Below are 19680 nucleotides of genomic sequence, written 5' to 3'. Positions count from 1 at the left end.
CATTCTCTGGTTGTAATTTTACAAAAAAATGTTTCCCTCTTCTGTGTTTTTTTAAATAGTAAATATTATTACCCCTGTAATAAATAGTTTTCTTAGTTGTCTTGGTGGTGGTTTTTTCAATGTTGGGGAAGTAAGGGAGTTTAGAATACTAGGAGAAAAAGTAGTATTTTCATAGTTAGTTTGGGCAGGCACCCCCTAATTTCCAGAATGGAGTATTACAGTTGGGAGAAGAGAGGGGCTTAAGTGTTTGGGCCATCTCAGAAGGCCAAGAGAAGGTTTATTTGGGGGGTAGAAAACAATAGGGAGTTCTGTCTGGTCAAGAGTGATAAGAGGACAGTTGGGATTCTTGCAGTGGAATGGTGCTTTGTGAGAAGCTTGTTAAACACACCAAGTACTCCCTAGGAAGCAATGTTTTGAACTATTTCATCTGTCTTTTCTGGGATTCATCCTATAACTTTTGTGTTCTCTATTTCTTTAGTCTGTTTCCCTATGTTACTCTATGTACATCCTCCCTGTCCCTTCCCCATTTAAGAGTTTTGTTTTAAAAGAATATGTTGTTAAAAAAAATTTTTTTTTTTTTGGTAAATTTTATAACCCGAATTTAAAAATGCCATACTTCGCTTGTAGGTCAATTATAGCTTCTACTTATGGGAGACAAAAACAATGACCAAGGACATGCCATGGAAATTTTCTTCGGTTAGAGTTCTGGTTGTGGATGAAGGGAGTTTGGTATCTGTCGGAATCTTTAAATCAGTTTTAAATTTACTGTGTGAGCGCTCCCAACTTTCTAAGCTTATTATCCTTGGTAAGTTAAAATATTGTTGGTATCCTAATTGTTTGGTTCAAATTATTGTGGTTAGTACGTTCTTTATACCATTGCACTGTTTTAATATCCATATCCTACAGACGGGAAGCCATTTCTCAGACCCCACTCTGAAGCCACTCTGAGTTCAGTCTGACCAGTCTCTCTATCAGCTTGGGTGACTCTTTGTTTTGGCCAGGATATCAGCAAGCTAGGTTGTGAATGAAATAGAGTTGTGAGGAGTTACTGTAATTACCTAAATGGTGACTATTAAAATAGTAAAATTCTCACAGACTCAGAGTAAATCAGGATGTAGATCATTTGGAAGTAATAGAAAGTCTGAATTATAGACCACTTAAAAGTAATTTTATGATTTTAAGCTTGTGATTCACATTAGACCTCCTCAGCCTCACAAGTCCTTTCCAATTCCGGTGAGATTCAGTTTGATGCTATTAGGTAGTACCGATGTGTAGACCATGTTTTTTAATGGAGGAAAAAATAGAATTGCAATGAGAGAATCAATATATTTATAAATAACTGTTTTAGGTATTTGAGGATATTGTGTAAGCAGTTGATTTTATTAATAGCTTAAGCATGCTTTCAGTTTCCACCCAGAAAATAGTTTCTCTTTTCTCTAAGGTTTGCTTGTTTGTCTAAAGTAAAAAGATTTTTAATAGAGCAAAATATTATCATTACATTACTGGAATTTATTATCAAATGCACTGGGTTTGTTTATTTTGCATTTTGTACGTTAAGTTTATTTGAGGCCATAGATTTTTCCATGTTTAGTAAGACATTGAGCAAGATTGAATAAGTGACTAACTTCTAGATATCTAAGGCCTGTTTTTTTCTTTACCTGTTGGTGAAAATATATGCCCCAACAGTTTGCCTGTGTTTATAGATATGAAAAAAGTTCAATTCATGTTTTACCTTACTGTGTTATCACTATTTTTTCTATCTTATATTGTTTAATTGGAATGGGTTTTTTGTTTGTTTGTTTGTTTGTTTTTTTTGCGGTACGCGGGCCTCTCACTGTTGTGGCCTCTCCCGTTGCGGAGCACAGGCTCCAGACGCGCGGGCTCAGCGGCCATGGCTCACGGGCCCAGCCGCTCCGTGGCATGTGGGATCCTCCCGGACCGGGGCACGAACCTGTGTCCCCTGCATCGGCAGGCGGACTCTCAACCACTGCGCCACCAGGGAAGCCCAATTGGAATGGTTTTTGTTGCTATTGTTGTTGTTGAATATTTTTGAAGACTTAATGTTCTTAAGTAATTTTAAACGAAGATTTTTTTCTTTTTTCCTCAGAGTAAGTGTTTATGATTATAGCATATATCAGTAGGGAGAAATAAAAATAATTTCTAAATTTCCAGATCCCAGTTACATAAAACCTACTCTATGTATTTTTCCCCCTTTTAGGTGATATTAGACAGTTACCCAGTATTGAACCTGGTAACTTGCTGAAAGATCTTTTTGAGACTCTCAAGTCAAGAAATTGTGCTATTGAACTAAAGACAAACCACAGAGCAGAATCTGAACTAATTGTGGACAATGCTACAAGGTATAATATAACTAAAATTTTGCATTTTCTCTCTGTCGTATTAGAAATAAAGGTAAAAAAGAATATTAGCTTTTGAATTAGGGTGATTCAGTGCAGTATGTTCACTATGCTCTTTTAGCAAACCTTTTCTGTCCTTCAGGTATATGTATACCTTTTGTCCCACAGTTAGAAAAGCAAAGTATTTTTCATTATTGATCCAAGGTAAATTAGTGTTGAAATTTAAGTATAAATGTGTTTTCCTGATTTTAAAAGTATATATGTGAAGTAAAGTTGCATCAGGCTTAGAGACCAGAATAAACCCAAGGGGAACAAAGACTTGGAAATGAATTAATTAGAGTTCAAGGGTGACTTGGGGAAGACATTTCGTGTAATTTTTATAAGGGGAGCCCAAAGCAGAAAAAAAAAAAAAAGAAAGAAAAAGATAAAGAAAAAGGTATTTTACTCCTTGATGAATCCTGGTGGCACCTGTGGCATATTACTCTCCTTAAAGTAGGAAAGAATCCTTCTCTTTCCTTAATCTTTGCATAAGCCTTTAGAGTAATCCTCTGTAATAGATGTGATGGGACCACAGAATATTAAGGGACTTTTTATTCATTGGGCCAAAATTTATCTTTGTTTTTGACTCTCTTTTACAAGGTGCTGTTTTTGTTTCTTGGTTGGTTTTAGGTTTCATTTTCCCTTTATTGGCTGTAGTGCATGCTTTATTTCTGTATCAGCATGGAATTATTTTGGTTCTACCTTATCACTGTCCGTTATTTTGGGAATTATAGGGATCATGGGGCAGTCAGCTGAGTGGCAGAGGATTATAGTTGATTTGAATAAAAATTTAGCACAGGTCCTGAACTATTGCTAAGATCACGAATTTAGCCTGAAACTTCATTGCGTTAGGTCTTCTTTGTACAACATTCTGTGTGTGTCTGTCCTCCTGCCCTTGGACCTGCTGTGTATCCATCTGGGGCTTAGGACCAGGAACTAAATTTCTGACTATACTTGAGGACAAAAAATGACTCACTAGATAACGTAGAATTAAATTGGAAGGTAGATTTTGCTCAAAGAAGTGCTTTCTTTATGATGATTTGTTTTCTGTCAGAAGAGTTCTTATTTCTTTAATGATGGATGAAAAACTTATTAGCTTATGTGGAGGTCTTTGCAGTAGCTATTGGGTTCAGATATTCAGCAGGACAGGGTATTGTATTAGACTACAAGATGCAGTTTTTGTTGCTTAAACATTTTCTTGGTTGGATGTCAGCAGAAACTAGAATATTCAAAGCCTACTATCTCCCTGCCCCATCTACCCTGGAAAAGATAGTGGGTGTAGAGGCAGAATGGACAGGAATAGGGTAGATGATATAGGTTCGTACTGGGACGTTAAGAAAAATAATGCAGTTGAAAGTGTAACTATAACTCTTCTATAGCTCTTATCTATAACTCTTCTGCTCCTACCTAAAGTCCACCTGAGTTTTGGAATGTTGGTGAATGATGGGTCATTTTAAAGTCTAGAAATCTTGGAAGAATCTAAAGCACATTAGGTTTCTTAGAACTCAATTTTATCTGCAATTTAGGAATTCCTTTTAGTAACCCTTTCGATATCTTTTGGGCTGAGCTGTGTTCCTTTCATTATTCTTGGTCATTCTTGGTCATCATCACCAAGTGTTTAATGACAGAAGGATCCCAGTGATACCACGGAAAAGCTTCTAGAGATAGAAGTATGTTACATGTCCTGGGTCAGAAGCAAAATGGAAATCCATGGTGTTTCTCAGTACCCCAAATTAAATCTGGGTTAGTTCCAGCAGGGACAGCGTTCTTCCCTCTTTCTCCTTTCCTCCCTTCCAGCCCTGTTGGGAAGGATTGAAAGATGACACAGTAGGGTACTATTCCTTTGATAGCTAGGCTGCTGTTAGGTCTTTACAGGGTGTCAGTTTTCTTCAAAATAACCAAGGAGGGACTCTAGTATGACAAGGCCCCCGGCCTTTACTGTGCTTTCTGATATGACTTGCTAGTCTTGGGGAATACAAGAACAAAAGAATGTTGATGAGGGAACAGAAACAAAGAGAAGATGTGGATACTTGGTTCAGCTGGGAACATGAGACCATATACATGATATATACAGAAGAAAGGAGAAAAGAAAGAGTATGATGTAAATGTATGGAAAAGGCCCCAAAGAGTTCAAATTAATTTAAATAGAAAGGAATATGGAGCCCAGTGGGCCCAAATTTCCCTCCTAGCTACCCCGCTTTTTACCTCTGTGATCTTGGACGACCCCACTGTAGTTAACTAAGCCTCATGTTGCTCATCTGTGAAATGAGGATGATACCTACCTGGTACGGTTCTTTAGTGGTCTGGAGAAAAGCAGGTCAAGTTCTCAGAATGTTGCTTAGTAAATTCCATGACAATTTTTTCTAATGCTTTTAATGTGCTAGGGGTAGGGGACTGATGGATAAAAGTAACATTATGGTCTAGTTAAGTGTATTTTGAAACTCATTTACTATTTATAATGCATATATGGGTAGCCCTTTTACGCTATTTATGACCTATTCACAGTTATTAATTCTTTTAATGACATTATCTCTGCTTATATGTGAAGATACATTTTTGGATGCTAATGCTGTTAGTGTATTATTTTACCTTTATTTAAGAATCTCGAGACGCCAGTTTCCAACATTTGATGCAGAGCTGAATATCTCTGATGATCCAACATTCCCTGTCTCAATACAAGATAAATCATTTATTTTTGTTAGACTCCCAGAAGAAGATGCCAGTTCTCAGTTCTCAAAAAGTAATCATCACTCTTGTAAGTATAAACTTTTATGTTATATAGGGTTAAATATTTCAGTTTTGTAATATAGTTATTAAATGACTAGTTATAATTTTATTTGATGGTAAAGATAAATATTGCTAGCAAAACGTTAGGCACTGAAAATAAATAAACTAATTTATTAATCATCAAAAGCAGATGACTTTAGAATTTTGTAAAGAAGTAAGCTCTTGACACATGCATACTAAGGGCTTAGTAAATATTTGTTGAGTAAATAGGTGGATGTAGATGATTAGTTTAAAATAAAGCGAAGCCCTAAGTAATCCAGGTTCATTCAGGAGAAAGCATGTCTTAATGAATGAAGCTTTTCTTTTCCAGCAAATACTGTAAAGGTACAGTATTTGCTGGAAAAGTACAACATTTACTGGAAAAGTAAATACCACATTTGTTGTTTTGAGTACATCTGTGAAACAAAGTAATGGCTGTCAAACTCTTGCCAAGCTGAGTTCCTAACAGTTCTGCTTCTAGTAAAGTGGACAAGCATCACTTCTAATTGTGGGTGTTAGGATGACAGCGTGGCAGGGCTGAGGAAGTGCACGGGATAGGGAATCTTCTGCCTTATGTGTACGACCCATGTCACATCACTCTACTATTTGTAAAATGGGAGTCATAGTGACAGTGCGTGGGGGACAGTTGTGAAGGTTGAGGGCGTTCATAGGTTTTGAGGAACTATATGAATGTTAGTTTTTTGTGAATAATAGGTATTAAATTATCTGCTCCAAATGAATTTATTTAAATTGAATTTATTTATTTATTTAAACAATTTGATCTTTATATTATAAACTTAACTTAGCAAGCTTTTTTAAATTGTATAGTGGTTTACTCAGAATTGAATTAGTGAAAATTTAAATGATATTTATTGAGGATTTATTGTAGTTGCCACAGTTCTTCAAGGTATATCCTTCCTCCTTAGCAGCTTTCACTCTGCATGTGAAATTGACATTCAACTTTATCTGTAAGCCTGTCCTCCTTTGTGTGTCCCCATCTCAGTTCCTATGGGTTAGTGTTCATTCACATGTTACATTATTCTTTTTTTAAATGAGCTCATGTAATAATAGGATTCTATAAATGCCTTTTTGGCTTTTTTTTTTATTATTATAGAAATCGTTTATATTCCTTAACAAAAGTCAAGTGATACGGAAGTGTTTGAAGTAAAAATTATTTCCTTTAATCATCCCCTGTCCTCTTCCCCTGAATCAACCCCATAAAGGTCACGTCTATAGGAAGAGCTTGGAGTTTCTCTTTTTAAACCGTATTATATCCATACACAGACATATATTAGTTTTACATAATTTGGTTTATAAGCTGTGTATTGTTTTTTGACTTGTTTTTTTTTTTTTTTTTCCTGCGGTACGCGGGCCTCTCACTGTTGTGGCCTCTCCCGTTGCGGAGCACAGGCTCCGGACGTGCAGGCTCAGCGGCCGTGGCTCACGGACCCAGCCGCTCCGTGGCATGTGGGATCTTCCCGGACCGGGGCACGAACCCGCGTCGCCTGCATTGGCAGGCGGACTCTCAACCACTGCGCCACCAGGGAAGCCCTGACTTGTTTTTTATTACACATGTTGTGAGTAATTTATAGATAATGTTTATTCTCTCCATAGCTTACTTAGTTCATAGTAGGTATTAGTACAGATGAAGAAAATGAGACTAAGATGGTTAAGAAACTGGCTTTCTTTGCCACTCCATTTAGATCTACCTAAAATATGTTTAGTTTTATTTCTGGTACCCATTCTTTACATTAACGAGAATGTACTTAAAAAAAAAAGTTGTTTCAGAATGGTAGTGGAGCTTAGCTGGAGCTGTTTTCTATCTTAATTGCAAACTTCAGCTGGAAAATGAGGCTCTTCTTTAAGAGAACTGAATAAATTACTCCTTAGAGAGGCATATAGTATTTTTTCGTTAATAATTAAGTGTTATTCCTTAATACTTAAGTAATAAGTATTTCTTAATAAATTACTCAGTTATTCCCATTATTGAAAGGTACAAAGGCCTAAGACAGGCTTCGTAGCTGGGCTAGAATTCCAGAGATGTTAAAATATGAGAAGAAAATGCGTATCTTAGAAACAATGAAGTACAGCGTATGTATTGATCTGGGAGATGTAGAGAGAGTGAACAAAGCAAGGAGCAGCACAGCGTGATCCTGTACGTGTGAAAGAAACCAGTGTTTTGTGAGACCTTTGGCAAGCGGGGCTTGGCTGGCGGGGAGCTGAGTCTTGGACATTTTTTAATGATAATCCTTCCTTCATCTGAAAAATGAAGGGCTCAGCGAGCAACTGATTCAGTCTTCCTAGAGCAGGGATCAGGGCTTTTTCATTCCCTTGTGATTTATCTGCTACGAGGGACCCAAAAGCCTGGAATGTTTTTACCCCAATTTTTATTTCTTCTGCCTCTCCTGAGAAATGTTCCCCAATTTGTAACATTGCTGAGAGAGGTTAGAGGAAGCCTGCTTCTCAGTGCTCTGCAAAGGACAAGCTGTAAGTGGACATTATCACTGTCAACAATCTGAGCTCTAAAAGAGGGAGGCTGGTCACACTACCCCACTGGAAAATTTCTTTTACTTCCAAGAGCCTCAGTTTCAGGTTGTAACAAGGATGTAATCAGTGGTGCTAATTAAACTACTTAATAGCTGGTAGGGTCTGGTCACTCTTGGAATGGATGCCCTTCCTGTGTCAGGGTTAACCTTTTAGTTGCTGAATCATGGGGACATCTGGGGGCTCTGGAGGAAGGAAAGACATGGCTGGGGTGGGAGGGAGGGCACTGTGGTGTTTGGGGAGTAGCTATTTTCTAGTTAAAACAGAAATATCTCCATATGTTATGCTGGTATGTAAAAGCTAAATGTCGGCCCTGTATGTAATAATACATACATCATGTGAGTATTGTGAAGATTAAAGATGAAATCACATACGCAAAGCATATAGATTCTCAAATTATAACTCATGACCACTAGTACCACCAGAACTTAAGACAGAAAGAAGTTTTACATTAGTAGTTATGTTACATGTTTTGTCCTCTTGCTCATACTTTAAATTCAGCATTCACAAACCATCAGTAAATATGCAGTGGTGATATTACAAATTAGGAGCTGTCCTGGCTAGTGACTAAGGATACAGCGTCTGGAACCGTCACCTTCATTCTCTTTTCTCTTGCTCCTGGCTGATGAAACAAATGAGGTTGATGCTCCCATGGTGAACTTGTATCCCATTTGGTGAGATGTTTTCCTGGACCCCTTAGCAGGAATTCTGAAGTAGTTTCTCCATTGAAACAATGTTATAATTTAGTGCTTTGCTGTGTTAACTTTTTTCTCTTGAATTATCAGATTTATATTCTGCAGTTAGTACTTTACTCAAAGAAAAGGACCTAGAAGATGCAAAGACATCACAATTTATTGCATTTAGAAGGTAAAGCATTTACAAAATTTTGGTGTTTTTAATGAAGCTTTTAAATCTCATACTTTATGAATCTAGGTGCTGTTGGAATGGGAGACTGGTAGTCCATCACTGTGAATTCTCTCTCTTATTTTGAGGTATTTCTTGGGTACGTCCAGCAGAAGGCAGTTTCTAAAGAGGGCTCTTTCTTTTTATTGGCCACGCCTTGCAGCTTGTGGGATCTTAGTTCCCTGACTAGGGATTGAACCCAGGCCCTTGGCAGTGAGAATGCTGAGTCCTAACAACTGGACTGCCAGGGAATTCCCTAAAGAGGTGCTCTTTCTACCAAATATTATATTTGGTAACTCATAGGAAATCTGAGTGGAAGAAAGGGTTAAGATCAAAATTACAAAATACTTTTCCTGGAGAAAGTCCTAGAAACTTTTTTTTTTTAAAGATTTATTTATTTATTTATTTTTATTTTATTTTTGGCTGTGTCGGGTCTTAGTTGCGGCGTGCGGGCTCTTCGTTGTGGTGCGCGGTCTTCTCTCCAGTTGTGGCGTGTGGGTTTCCTCTCTCTAGTTGTGGTGCGCAGGCTCCGGAGCGCGTGGGCTCTGTAGTTTATGGTACGTGGGCTCTAGTTGAGGCAAGTGAGCTCAGTAGTTGTGGCACGTGGCCTTAGTTGCCCCGTGGCATGTGGGATCTTAGTTTCCCTACCAGGGTTTGAACCTATGTCCTCTGCATTGCAAGGCAGATTCTTTACCACTGGACCACCAGGGAAGTCCCAGTCCTGGAAACTTTTGATAAAATCCAGTATCTCATAATTGTTGGTAACAGAAATCCACACAAAAGAGGTTCCATTAAGGTGACCCTTGTATTTTTCTGTGTTCCAGGCAGGACTGTGACGTGATCAACACCTGCTGTTGCAAGCACTACACGGGCCGTCTAATCAAGTAAGGACAGTGCTTCCTGGATTCGCCATACTTTTGTTTGTTTTGACATTTATCACTGTAGCCGCATATTTTAAAATCTTTTTTCTCCTTTGTGAAGTCAAATGATATCTTCAATTAAATATAATATATATCCTTAGGAATTGACTATTTGGTAATCAGGGTAATAAGAAAAATAAAGAATAAAATTGTCCCTGTGGTTTCCTACCTCTAGCTTCTCCAAGATGAGTGTGGAGAATTCAGGGCAATTTTTCAAATTAGAATGTGTGTGGAATGTGTACAAGAACCTTAGCAATAGGGTGCCTACAGAGAGCACCTTAGGTGGACTTTTATCAGGGAAAAAGGAGCATAGAAAAGCCACTCTATTCACACGTAGGACAGACTAACTCACTTCTCTGGCATTTATCAATACCTACTTTTTATTAAGTGCAGAGAACCCAGAGACGTGTAAATTACAAGAGGAGCTCCCTGTTTATTGAGGAAAGACAAAAAAAACCATGATAGGTAGCCCAACAAAGGGTTGAAAAGCATAAGTTTGGGGCCATCCAGTCTGGGTGACAGTAACTGTGATCTTGGGCAGGTAATTTCACCTTTCTATGTATGTAAAAGAGGACACTTACCCAGAATTTCCCTCATAAAGTTGTAGTAAGGATGTAATGAAATAATATACCTAAAGCACTTACCACGGTAACTGGTATTATCACCAGCACTTATTTGATTTGCTGCTATTATTCTGATAATATAATTATTACAATAGCAATATGTGTAAGTGCTGTAAGACTTGAATTGGGGTAGTGATTAGAGAGATTGGAGAGGAGAGGATGAATTTAAAAGGTAGAGTCAATAAGATTTTTGGTAACTTTTGTAATATAAAGGCAAAGAGAGACATCAGCCTTTATGCCAAGATTTCTAACTTTGAAAAAATTCGACTGGGAAATGTCACTGAGTTTGAGGTGCTGCAGAAAGTGTAGATAGACCACAACTGAGGGAGCCTGATTTCTTGTTGACCTTTGGAGAACAAAAGTGACGTAAAGAGACTGTGGAAATAATTTTGAGAACTGGATCAGATCTGAGTAAGAGTCAATGCTTAAAGAAAATGAAATTGAGGTTTTCCCAACTCTGATGCTGTATTATTATTTTCTAACCCAGAAACCATCAGAATAGACTTGAATTTGGAGTTGGTGATAAAATTTGTTGTACCAGGAACGCGTATCTCTCAGACTTACTCCCTGAAAATACCTTCAACAGCCAACAAAATAATGAACTAAAGGCTGGTGGCGAAGACTTTAATGGTACTCCTCATGGTTTTACTAAAAATAAGCATGACTTTGAAAGTGGTATTCGACTCTGCAATGGAGAAGTATTTTTCATAACAGAGGTAAATGATAACAGAAAAATAGTACCTTTTTACCTATGAGGGATAGATTTAGTTTTCTTTTATTGCCCGAGGATTGATTCAGAATTTAATCATATCAGAGCTGGCATTCTTCTTCTATAATTTTTTGTTAAGGATTTTTGCATCTGTGTCCATGAGGGATCTTGGTTTGTAGTTTTCTAGTGATAATCTTGTCTGGTTTTGGTGTCTGACTAATGCTGGCCTCATAAAGTGAGTTGGGAAGTGTTCCTTTCTCTTACATGTTCTGGAAGACCTTGTGAAGAAACATTTTTAATAAGTTTGAAGTGCTTGAGTAACAAAAACAAGGGACAAGTGACACACTTATTATATTTTACAAAGCATCACTTGCTTGGTTGCTGTGTAAATGTAGGAACTATAGAAGTGGTCACCTTGAATTTGTCCTCATTGTATAAATACACTTTTAAACTTACAAGTTTATTCTTTAAAATCTGTGAGGAAAAGTAAACTCTTTGCAAAAAATACATGCAGACTTACATAGTCAGTGCAAGAAGTGAAATGTATAGTCTTCAAAATAAGAAAGACAACACAGACTGTTCTCCAAAGAGTCAAATTAAGGTTAAATTTCAAGGACCAAAAACTTCCATTTGTGGTTATTAAAATATTTGGGTGTGTCTGTATTCAGTTGATGCTCAGGCATAGATTTTAAGCTTTTTGAAATTCTTAACAATTATACATGCTATTTTATTTATAAGGTGCTTGCATTTTATGTTCAACCCCAAAACAGACCTTTACAGTGTACATATTTGAAAACATACAAAACAGTTATTTGTTTTGATGACAGGATAAAACTGATATAACTTTTGGAAAGAAAAGATTTTTGACCATTAATAATATGGCTGGCTTCGAAGTAACTGTGGATTTTGGGAAACTAATGCAATATTGTAACATAAAACATGCATGGGCAAGAACTATTCACACTTTTCAGGTAAGAATGGACTTTTATAAAGCAATTTAAATAGCTTGCCAAGATAGAGTATCTTGCATTATTTTCTTCCTAAGTTTTGTTGCTTTTATTATTTTTTTAATTAGGAAACAAAATACACAAAAGTACAGAAACTACTGTACAGACACTAATGTTTTGCACTCTCTGCTTCAGAGCTGTCTTTGTTTTCTGGATCTAAGACATAGTTAAAGCCTCATCCTGCAGGCCTTCCCGTGTCTCCCAGGAAAAGAGCGGTCAGGACCAGAATAACTGAATTTCCCTCTTGCTTCCGTCTCCAGTGTCACTTGGCATGGCACTCTTACTGATCTTGCCTTTATTTAAAATTTTGATATTTTGTTCATTGTGGATCTTTTTTGCTCTAAATTTTAACTTTTAAATTATTTTCTTAAACTGAAATATAGTTGACTTACAATGATTCAGGTGTACACAAAAGTGATTCAGTTATACGTGTAAATATATTTTCAGATTCTTTTCCATTATTGGTTATTACAAGATATTGAATATATCAGTAGTGCCCTGTGCGATATAGAAGGTCCTTGTTGTTTATTTTATATATAGTAGAGTGTATCTGTTAATTCAAAATCCCTAATTTATCCCTCCCCACCCCTTCCTTTCCCCCTTTGGTAACCATAAGTTTGTTTTCTATGTCTGTGAGACTGTTTCTGTTTTGTAAATAAGTTCATTTGTATCATTTTTTTTAGATTCCACATATAAGTGATATCATATACTTGTCTTTCTCTGACTCACTTCACTTAGTATGGTAATTTCTAGGTCCATCCATGTTGCTGCAAATGGCATTATTTCATTCCTTTTTCTTTTTTTTTTTTTGGCCGCATCGTGCAGCTTGTGGGATCTTAGTTACCTGACTAAGGATTGAACCCAGGCCCGACAGTGAAAGCATCGAGTCCTAACCACTGGACCGCCAGGGAATTCCCTATTTCATTCTTTTTTATGGCTGAGTAGTATTCCGTTTGTATGTGTGTGTGTGTGTGTGTGTGTGTGTGTATTTTATATATATATATATATATACACACACACACACATGCACATACATACCACGTCTTCTTTATCCATTCATCTGTTGATGCACACTTAGGTTGCTTCCATGTCTTGGCTATTGTAAGTAGTGCTGCTGTGAACATTGGGGTGCATGTATCTTTTCAAATTAGAGTTTTCTCTGGATAGATGCCCAGGAGTGGGATTGCTGGATCATATGGTAATTCTATTTTTAGTTTTAGGTTTTTTTTTTTATTTTTTATTTATTTATTTATTTTTTTGTGGTACGCGGGCCTCTCACTGTTGTGGCCTCTCCCGTTGCGGAGCACAGGCTCCGGACGCGCAGGCCGAGCGGCCATGGCTCACGGGCCTAGCCGCTCCGCGGCATGTGGGATCCTCCCAGACCGGGGCACGAACCCGCGTCCCCTGCATTGGCAGGCGGACCCTCAACCACTGCGCCACCAGGGAAGCCCTTTTTTTTTAATTTTTAAAAAATGCAAGTAACTTTATTTTTTGTCCATGCTGTGTGGCTTATGGGATCTCAGTTCCCTGACCAGGGATTGAACCCACACCCTCAGCAGTGAACGTGCAGGTCCTAACCACTGAACCGCCAGGGAATTCCCTATTTTTAGTTTTTTGAGGAACTTCCATACTGTTCTCTATAGTGGCTGCACCAATTTACATTCCCACCAACAGTGTAGGAGGGTTCCCTTTTCTCCACACCCTCTCCAGCATTTATTGTTTGTAGACTTTTTGATGATGGCCGTTCTGACTGGTGTGAGGTGATACCTCATTGTAGTTCTGATTTGCATTTCTCTAATAATTAGTAATGTTGAGCATCTTTTCATGCGCCTGTTGGCCATCTGTATGTCTTTGGAGAAATGTCTGTTTAGGTTTTCTGCTCATTTTTTGATTGGGTTGTTTGTTTTTTTGATATTGAGCTGTATGAGCTGTTTGTATATTTTGGAAATTAATCCCTTGTCAGTTGCATTGTTTGCAAATATTTTTTCCCAGTCCATAGGTTGTCTTTTCATTTTGTTTATGCTTTCCTTTGCTGTGCAAAAGCTTTTAAGTTTAATGAGGTCCCATTTGCTTATTTTTGCTTTTTTTTCCCATTGCTCTAGGAGATGGATCCCCAAAAATATTGCTGTGATTTATGTCAAAGAGTGTTCTGCCTATGTTTTCCTCCAGGAGTTTTAAAATATCTGGTCTTACATTTAGCTCTTTAATCTGTTTTGAGTTTATTTTTGTATATGGTGTTAGAGAATGTTCTAATTTCGTTCTTTTACATGTAGCTGTCCAGTTTTCCCAGCACCACTTATTGAAGAGACTGTCTTTTCTCCATTGTATATTCTTGCCTCTGTTGTCATAGATTAATTGACCATAAGTGCATGGGTTTATTTCTGGGCTTTCTATCCTATTGGATTGATCTGTGTCTTTTTTTGTGCCAGTACCATACTGTTTTGATGACTGTAGCTTTGTAGTATAGTCTGAAGTCAGGGAGCATGATTCCTTCAGCTCCATTCTTCTTTCTTAAACTTGTTTTGGCTATTTTGGGTTTTTGTGTTTCTATACGAATTTAAAAATTTTTTGTTCCAGTTCTGTGAAAAATGTCACAAATGTCAAATTACCAAATGCTGGTAATTTGATAGGGATTACATTGACTCTGTAGATTGCCTTGGGTAATATGGTCATTTTAACAATATTGATTCAATCCAAGAACATGGCATATTTTTCCATCTGTTTGTGTCGTCTTCAATTTCTCTCATCAGTGTGTTACAGTTTTTGGAGTACAGGTATTCTGCCTCCTTTTTAGTCCTAGGTATTTTATTCTTTCTGAAGTGGTTATAAATGGAATTGTTTCCTAATTTCTCTTTCTGATAGTTTACTGTTAGTGTATAGAAATGTAACAGATTTCCATATATTAATTTTGTGTCCTGCAGCTTTACTAAATTCATTGATGAGTTCTAGTAGCTTTCTGGTGGCATCTTTAGGATTTTCTATGTATACTATCATGTCATTTGCAAATAATAACAGTCTTACTTTTTCCTTTTCAATTTGGATTGCTTTTATTTGTTTTTCTTCTCTGATGCTGTGGCTAGGACTTCCAAAACTATGTTTAATAAAAGTGGCGAGGGTGGGTATCCTTGTCTTGTTCCTGATCTTAGAGGGAATGCTTTCAGCTTTTCACCGTTGAGTATGATGTTAGCTTTGGGTTTGTCATATATGGCCTTTATTATGTTGAGTTATGTTCCCTTTGTGCCCACTTTCTGGAGAGTTTTTTATTTTTTTTAATTTATTTATCTTGATTGCTGAGTTTCTTGGTATCCTCTTAAGTTTTGTACCCAAAGCAACTGGCTCATTTGCCCTCCCCTCATCCCAGGCCTTCCCACCCTCCTCAGAGGTGATTTCTGACTTGAATTTGTCTGTTCATATAGAAACAAGGTAACCAAGTTTTACATAAATGGTATTGTATTGATTATATATATTTTTACAACTTCTTTTTTATTTATTTAACCAACTTTATTGGGGTATAATTTACAAACACATTTTAATTACAAAGTGGGATGGGTTTTGATAAATGTATCCCCTTCCTCTACCCTTGTGAGGTAATTACTTTTGATTTGGGAATAATTTTAGATTTATGGAAGAGTTGGGAAGTTAGTACAGAGAGTTCCTGTGTACCCTTCACCCAGCCCTCCCTAATATTAGCATCTTATATAACTATGGTATATTTGTCAAAACTAAGAAACTACTATTGGTACAGTACTGTTAACTAAAAAATACACTTTATTTTGATTTCACCAGTTTGTCCATTAATGTCCTTTTTCTGTTCTAGAATCTTATTCTGGACACCACATTGCATTTGCTGCAACTTGCTTTTCAACTTTATTTTAATATTTTTTAATTCTCACAAGTTATTTGTGGCTCTGTTATTTATCTCATTGTTTTGAACTCCTCTCTCTGCCATTGTGTTGTTTTGGTGACAAGGCTGCATCCACTTTCTTTCTTTTTTAATATAAATTTATTTTATTTATTTATTTTTGGCTGCGTTGGGTCTTTGTTGCTGTGTGTGGGCTTTCTCTAGTTGCGATGAGCGGGGGCTACTCTTCATTGCAGTGTGTGGGCTTCTCATTGTGGTGGCTTCTCTTGTTGCGGAGCACAGGCTCTAGGAGTGCAGGCTTCAGTAGTTGTGGTTCACAGGCTCACTAGTTGTGGCGCATGGGCTTAGTTGCTCCGCGGCATGTGGGAACCTCCCAGACCAGGGCTTGAACCTGTGTCCCCTGCATTGGCAGGTGGATTCTTAACCACTGCACCACCAGGGAAGCCCCCACTTTCATTTTTATGTAGAAAATTTTATAGGTTAGACTATATCCTCTAATAGTAGATAAACATTAATTAGCATAGGGTTTTTTTTTCCAAAGTGGATGGTGTTTTATTTATTAACTTATCCCACCTCAGTTCCAGAAAGAATTTGAAATGGCTTACAAAAAGTGCCCACAGTTGAGCATGATTTTTTAAAATATAAAGAAATGCATGTCAGGGACTTCCCTGGTGGTGCAGTGGTTAAGAATCCGCCTGCTAATGCAGGGGACACTGGTTTGAGCCCTGGTCTGGGAAGATCCCACATGTCGCAGAGCAACTAAGCCCGTGCGCCACAGCTACTGAGCCTGTGCTCTAGGCGCCGCAAGCCACAACTACTGAGCCCACCTGGCACAACTACTGAAGACTGCACGCCTAGAGCCCATGCCCCGTAACAAGAGAAGCCACCACAATGAGAAGCCCGCGCACCACAATGAAAAGTAGCCCCCACTCACTGCAACTAGGGAAAGCCCTTGTGCAGCAATGAAGACCCAACGCAGCCAAAAATAAATAAATTTATTTAAAAAGAAATGCATGTCAAGTGGAAAATAAAGTTAAACATGATAAAAGGATTACTGCCAAGAGTGGATTGAATGCTGATGTGCATAGTGTCCTATTTGCGTGTTAATGTAGACTGCAGATTCAGCTTTTAAGTTCCCTTAAGGCCAAAGTTCCCAAAGCGAAGAGAGAAGCAGTCAGTTGACTCTGTCTACTAGGTTAAAGTAAATGAACAAACAAACAGTTGTTGAGAAGGGCAAATATTCCTAGCTGTGAGATCTGGGAGAAATTTCTCCCATGGATTTTTATGATGGGGACTCTGGAATTCTGGAAACTCATATTCTTCAATTTTGGGAAATTTTCTTAAATAATTTCATTATCTCATCCTCAGATTTCTCTGTTTTTTCTTTCTAGAACTTCTACTGTATGGATATTGGACTTCCAGAACTGGTTACCTGAATTTCTTATCAGCTCTCCTATTTTCCAACTCATTAATGTTTTGCTCTATTGATTTCTTCAGATTTATAATCCAGTTTTTCTGTTGCATTTCTAGACAAATAAGTAGTAAAGGGTTTTTATTACTACTAGGTGGAGATTGGAGTAGATATCTTGGAATGTTCTTTTCATTGAATCTGGCTCTTATTTCATGGTTGAAATAATGTCTCTTACCTCTGAGAACATTTGTGATTATTGTCTTCTATCAGTATAGTTTGTTCTTCAAGTTCAGTTGAGCTCAACAAAAATGTATTGAGTCAGACTCTCTTCTCTGTGCTTGGTAATAGGTCAGTCCATGAAATAGTCAATGATACTTGACATTATAAGGATTATATTTGGTAAGGAAGAGGATAGAGACAGATGTAATTGAAAAAAATAAGTAAACTATGTATTATGTGAGAAGGTGGTAAATGCTATGGAAAAGGGGTGGGGGTGAGGTGCAGTTGTAATTTTAAATAAGTGGTCAGGGTAGGCCTCACTGACAAGGTGGCATCTGAGCAAAGATTTAAAGGAGGTCATGAAGTTAAACCATGTGAATATCTGGGACAAGAGCATTCTAGGTAGAGAGAATAGCCAAGGCCAAAGTTCTAAGGTGGGAGAGGCTGTCCAGCAGGTTTGAGAAACAGGAACAGCAAGGAGGCCAGTGTGGGAGAGTGACAGGAGATGAGGTTAGAGGAGTGATGTGGGCCAGGTCACCTCCTGGGGCCTTCTAGGACTGTGTTATCCAATATGGTAGGCAAATCTGGTCCACCACCTCCTTTGGTAGATAAATTTTTATTGGAACCCAGTCCCACATTCATTTACATACTGGTTATGGCTTCCCTTGCACTACAAAGGAAGAACAGAGTGGTTGCCATAGAGACCATCCGGCCTACAAAGCTTAAAATACTGATGCTTTGACCCTTCACAGAAAAAGTTTTTTGACCCCCACTCTAAGGTCCATATAGACTTTCAGATTCTAGGTCCACAAACTCATGAAGGGCATTAATGGTTTGTGTCTATTCGTACCAGTTGTTGAGTTTTAGAACAAATTTACAGAAGTAAATAAATAAAACTTGCCTCCTTTAAGAAGTTGGACAGTTCTTAATGATTTGAGGAAGATTTAAGGACATGGGCAAATGATTAATAGCAGGTTGTGAGGTGAAGGTAGGTGCCCACATCCCACTTTCGGAGGACAGCTTTGGCTGACAGTCTAATTTTCATCCTCATTCACTCAATGAGACACCTGATAAAGAACAGTGAGCAAGACAGATGTGGTCCTGCCTTCACAGAGCTTACAGTCCAGTGAGGAGTACAGTTAAGAAGGCAGTTGGTGACAGTCCAGTCAAGTAAAAATACTGTGATAGAGGAAGTACAGGGCGCTGGAAAGTACATGGATCAGGCAGCTAATCCGGAAGCAGGCCAGATGGAGGCCAGGGACTGGGGAGCACAGGCAGGATCACAAGCAAGTTCTTTGTGCTTGAGGGAGCCTGGCTCATGGGAAGGAAGGGGGAAAGGAAGGAGGGGAAAGGCCAAGGCTGGCTCTTGAAGGGCTGTAGGAGCCATATTAAGGAGTTAGGACTTTTTTTTTTTTGAGAGCCTGGGAGCCATTAATGGGTTTTAAGCAGAATCTGATGTGACTAGATTTGCATTTGACAAATAGCACTGTGGCTGCTATCTGTGAGGACAGTGTATTGCAGTAAATGTGGGTACAGGGAGACTGATTATGAGGCTATTAGATTTTTCTCAGTGATATTTAATTGATGATTAAGAACTCAGTTAAGTTTAGGTAGACGTTTACCTGTTTACAAAAATACAGTGTAAAGTATGAAGTCCATGGGGGCATGGGGGGATGGTGCTGTATATCTAGCTAATGTGTTTAACATTTGTAGAATTAAGTATCATTTACATTCATTTCTGAGATTCGGCAGCATTGGAAGGAAGTATTTATCAAACTTTTATAATCTGAAGAGTTGGTTTAAAGTCTCTGCGTCCAGCAAGGTAGCAGTGCTTGTTATGTACCAGGTTTTGTTTTTAGTGCAGATGTGTATTTTCTACGTGCCTCATCTTGTTGTTTGTCTCCCCACAATTCCTCTTTCAGGCAGAGGAATGTGGGAGCGTTGGGAGAGAGAATGGCTCCAACCCCTTCTTAGTTTATATTGGCACTGAAAATACAGGGACTAAGAATAACCACAATTTGTTATTGTTTTCTTGAAATTGTTTTCTCACAGTTACATTGTGACATTGGGCATTTTTCTTGCCTATAGTATAGTTCTTGGTTTGTTACACCCAAGAAACAAAGGTTCGTCATTCTCTTTTGTCTTATCTTGATAAGAGTAATACATGGTTCAACATTGGAAAAATATGGAAAGTAGGAAAAGAAAATCATCCATAGGCCCTCTGTTTGGAAACAGACTGGTTAAATTTTCGGTAGGATTCCCTTCTTGCTTTGTGATCTACTTTGTTTTTGTTACATCTTTATGTGCACTTCGTATTTTT

The 19680-nt window shown here is 37.9% G+C and overlaps 1 protein-coding gene across 1 annotated transcript in view; it reads left to right on the top strand.

Moving 5' to 3' along the window:
• Positions 1-19680, top strand: part of HELB (DNA helicase B) — a 42067-nt gene that overhangs the window by 15609 nt on the left and 6778 nt on the right. The window contains exons 5-11 of the mRNA XM_060164964.1: positions 628-805; positions 2219-2360; positions 4997-5151; positions 8492-8573; positions 9434-9493; positions 10640-10868; positions 11689-11832. Coding sequence (XP_060020947.1) covers positions 628-805; positions 2219-2360; positions 4997-5151; positions 8492-8573; positions 9434-9493; positions 10640-10868; positions 11689-11832 — 990 coding nt within the window. The remainder of the gene's footprint in view (positions 1-627; positions 806-2218; positions 2361-4996; positions 5152-8491; positions 8574-9433; positions 9494-10639; positions 10869-11688; positions 11833-19680) is intronic.

Source organism: Lagenorhynchus albirostris, chromosome 11 (assembly GCF_949774975.1).
Source record: "Lagenorhynchus albirostris chromosome 11, mLagAlb1.1, whole genome shotgun sequence".
Classification (NCBI taxonomy): domain Eukaryota; kingdom Metazoa; phylum Chordata; class Mammalia; order Artiodactyla; family Delphinidae; genus Lagenorhynchus; species Lagenorhynchus albirostris.
The sequence above is the reverse complement of the archived record's forward strand: the minus strand, read 5'-3'. Positions and strand labels throughout refer to the sequence as shown.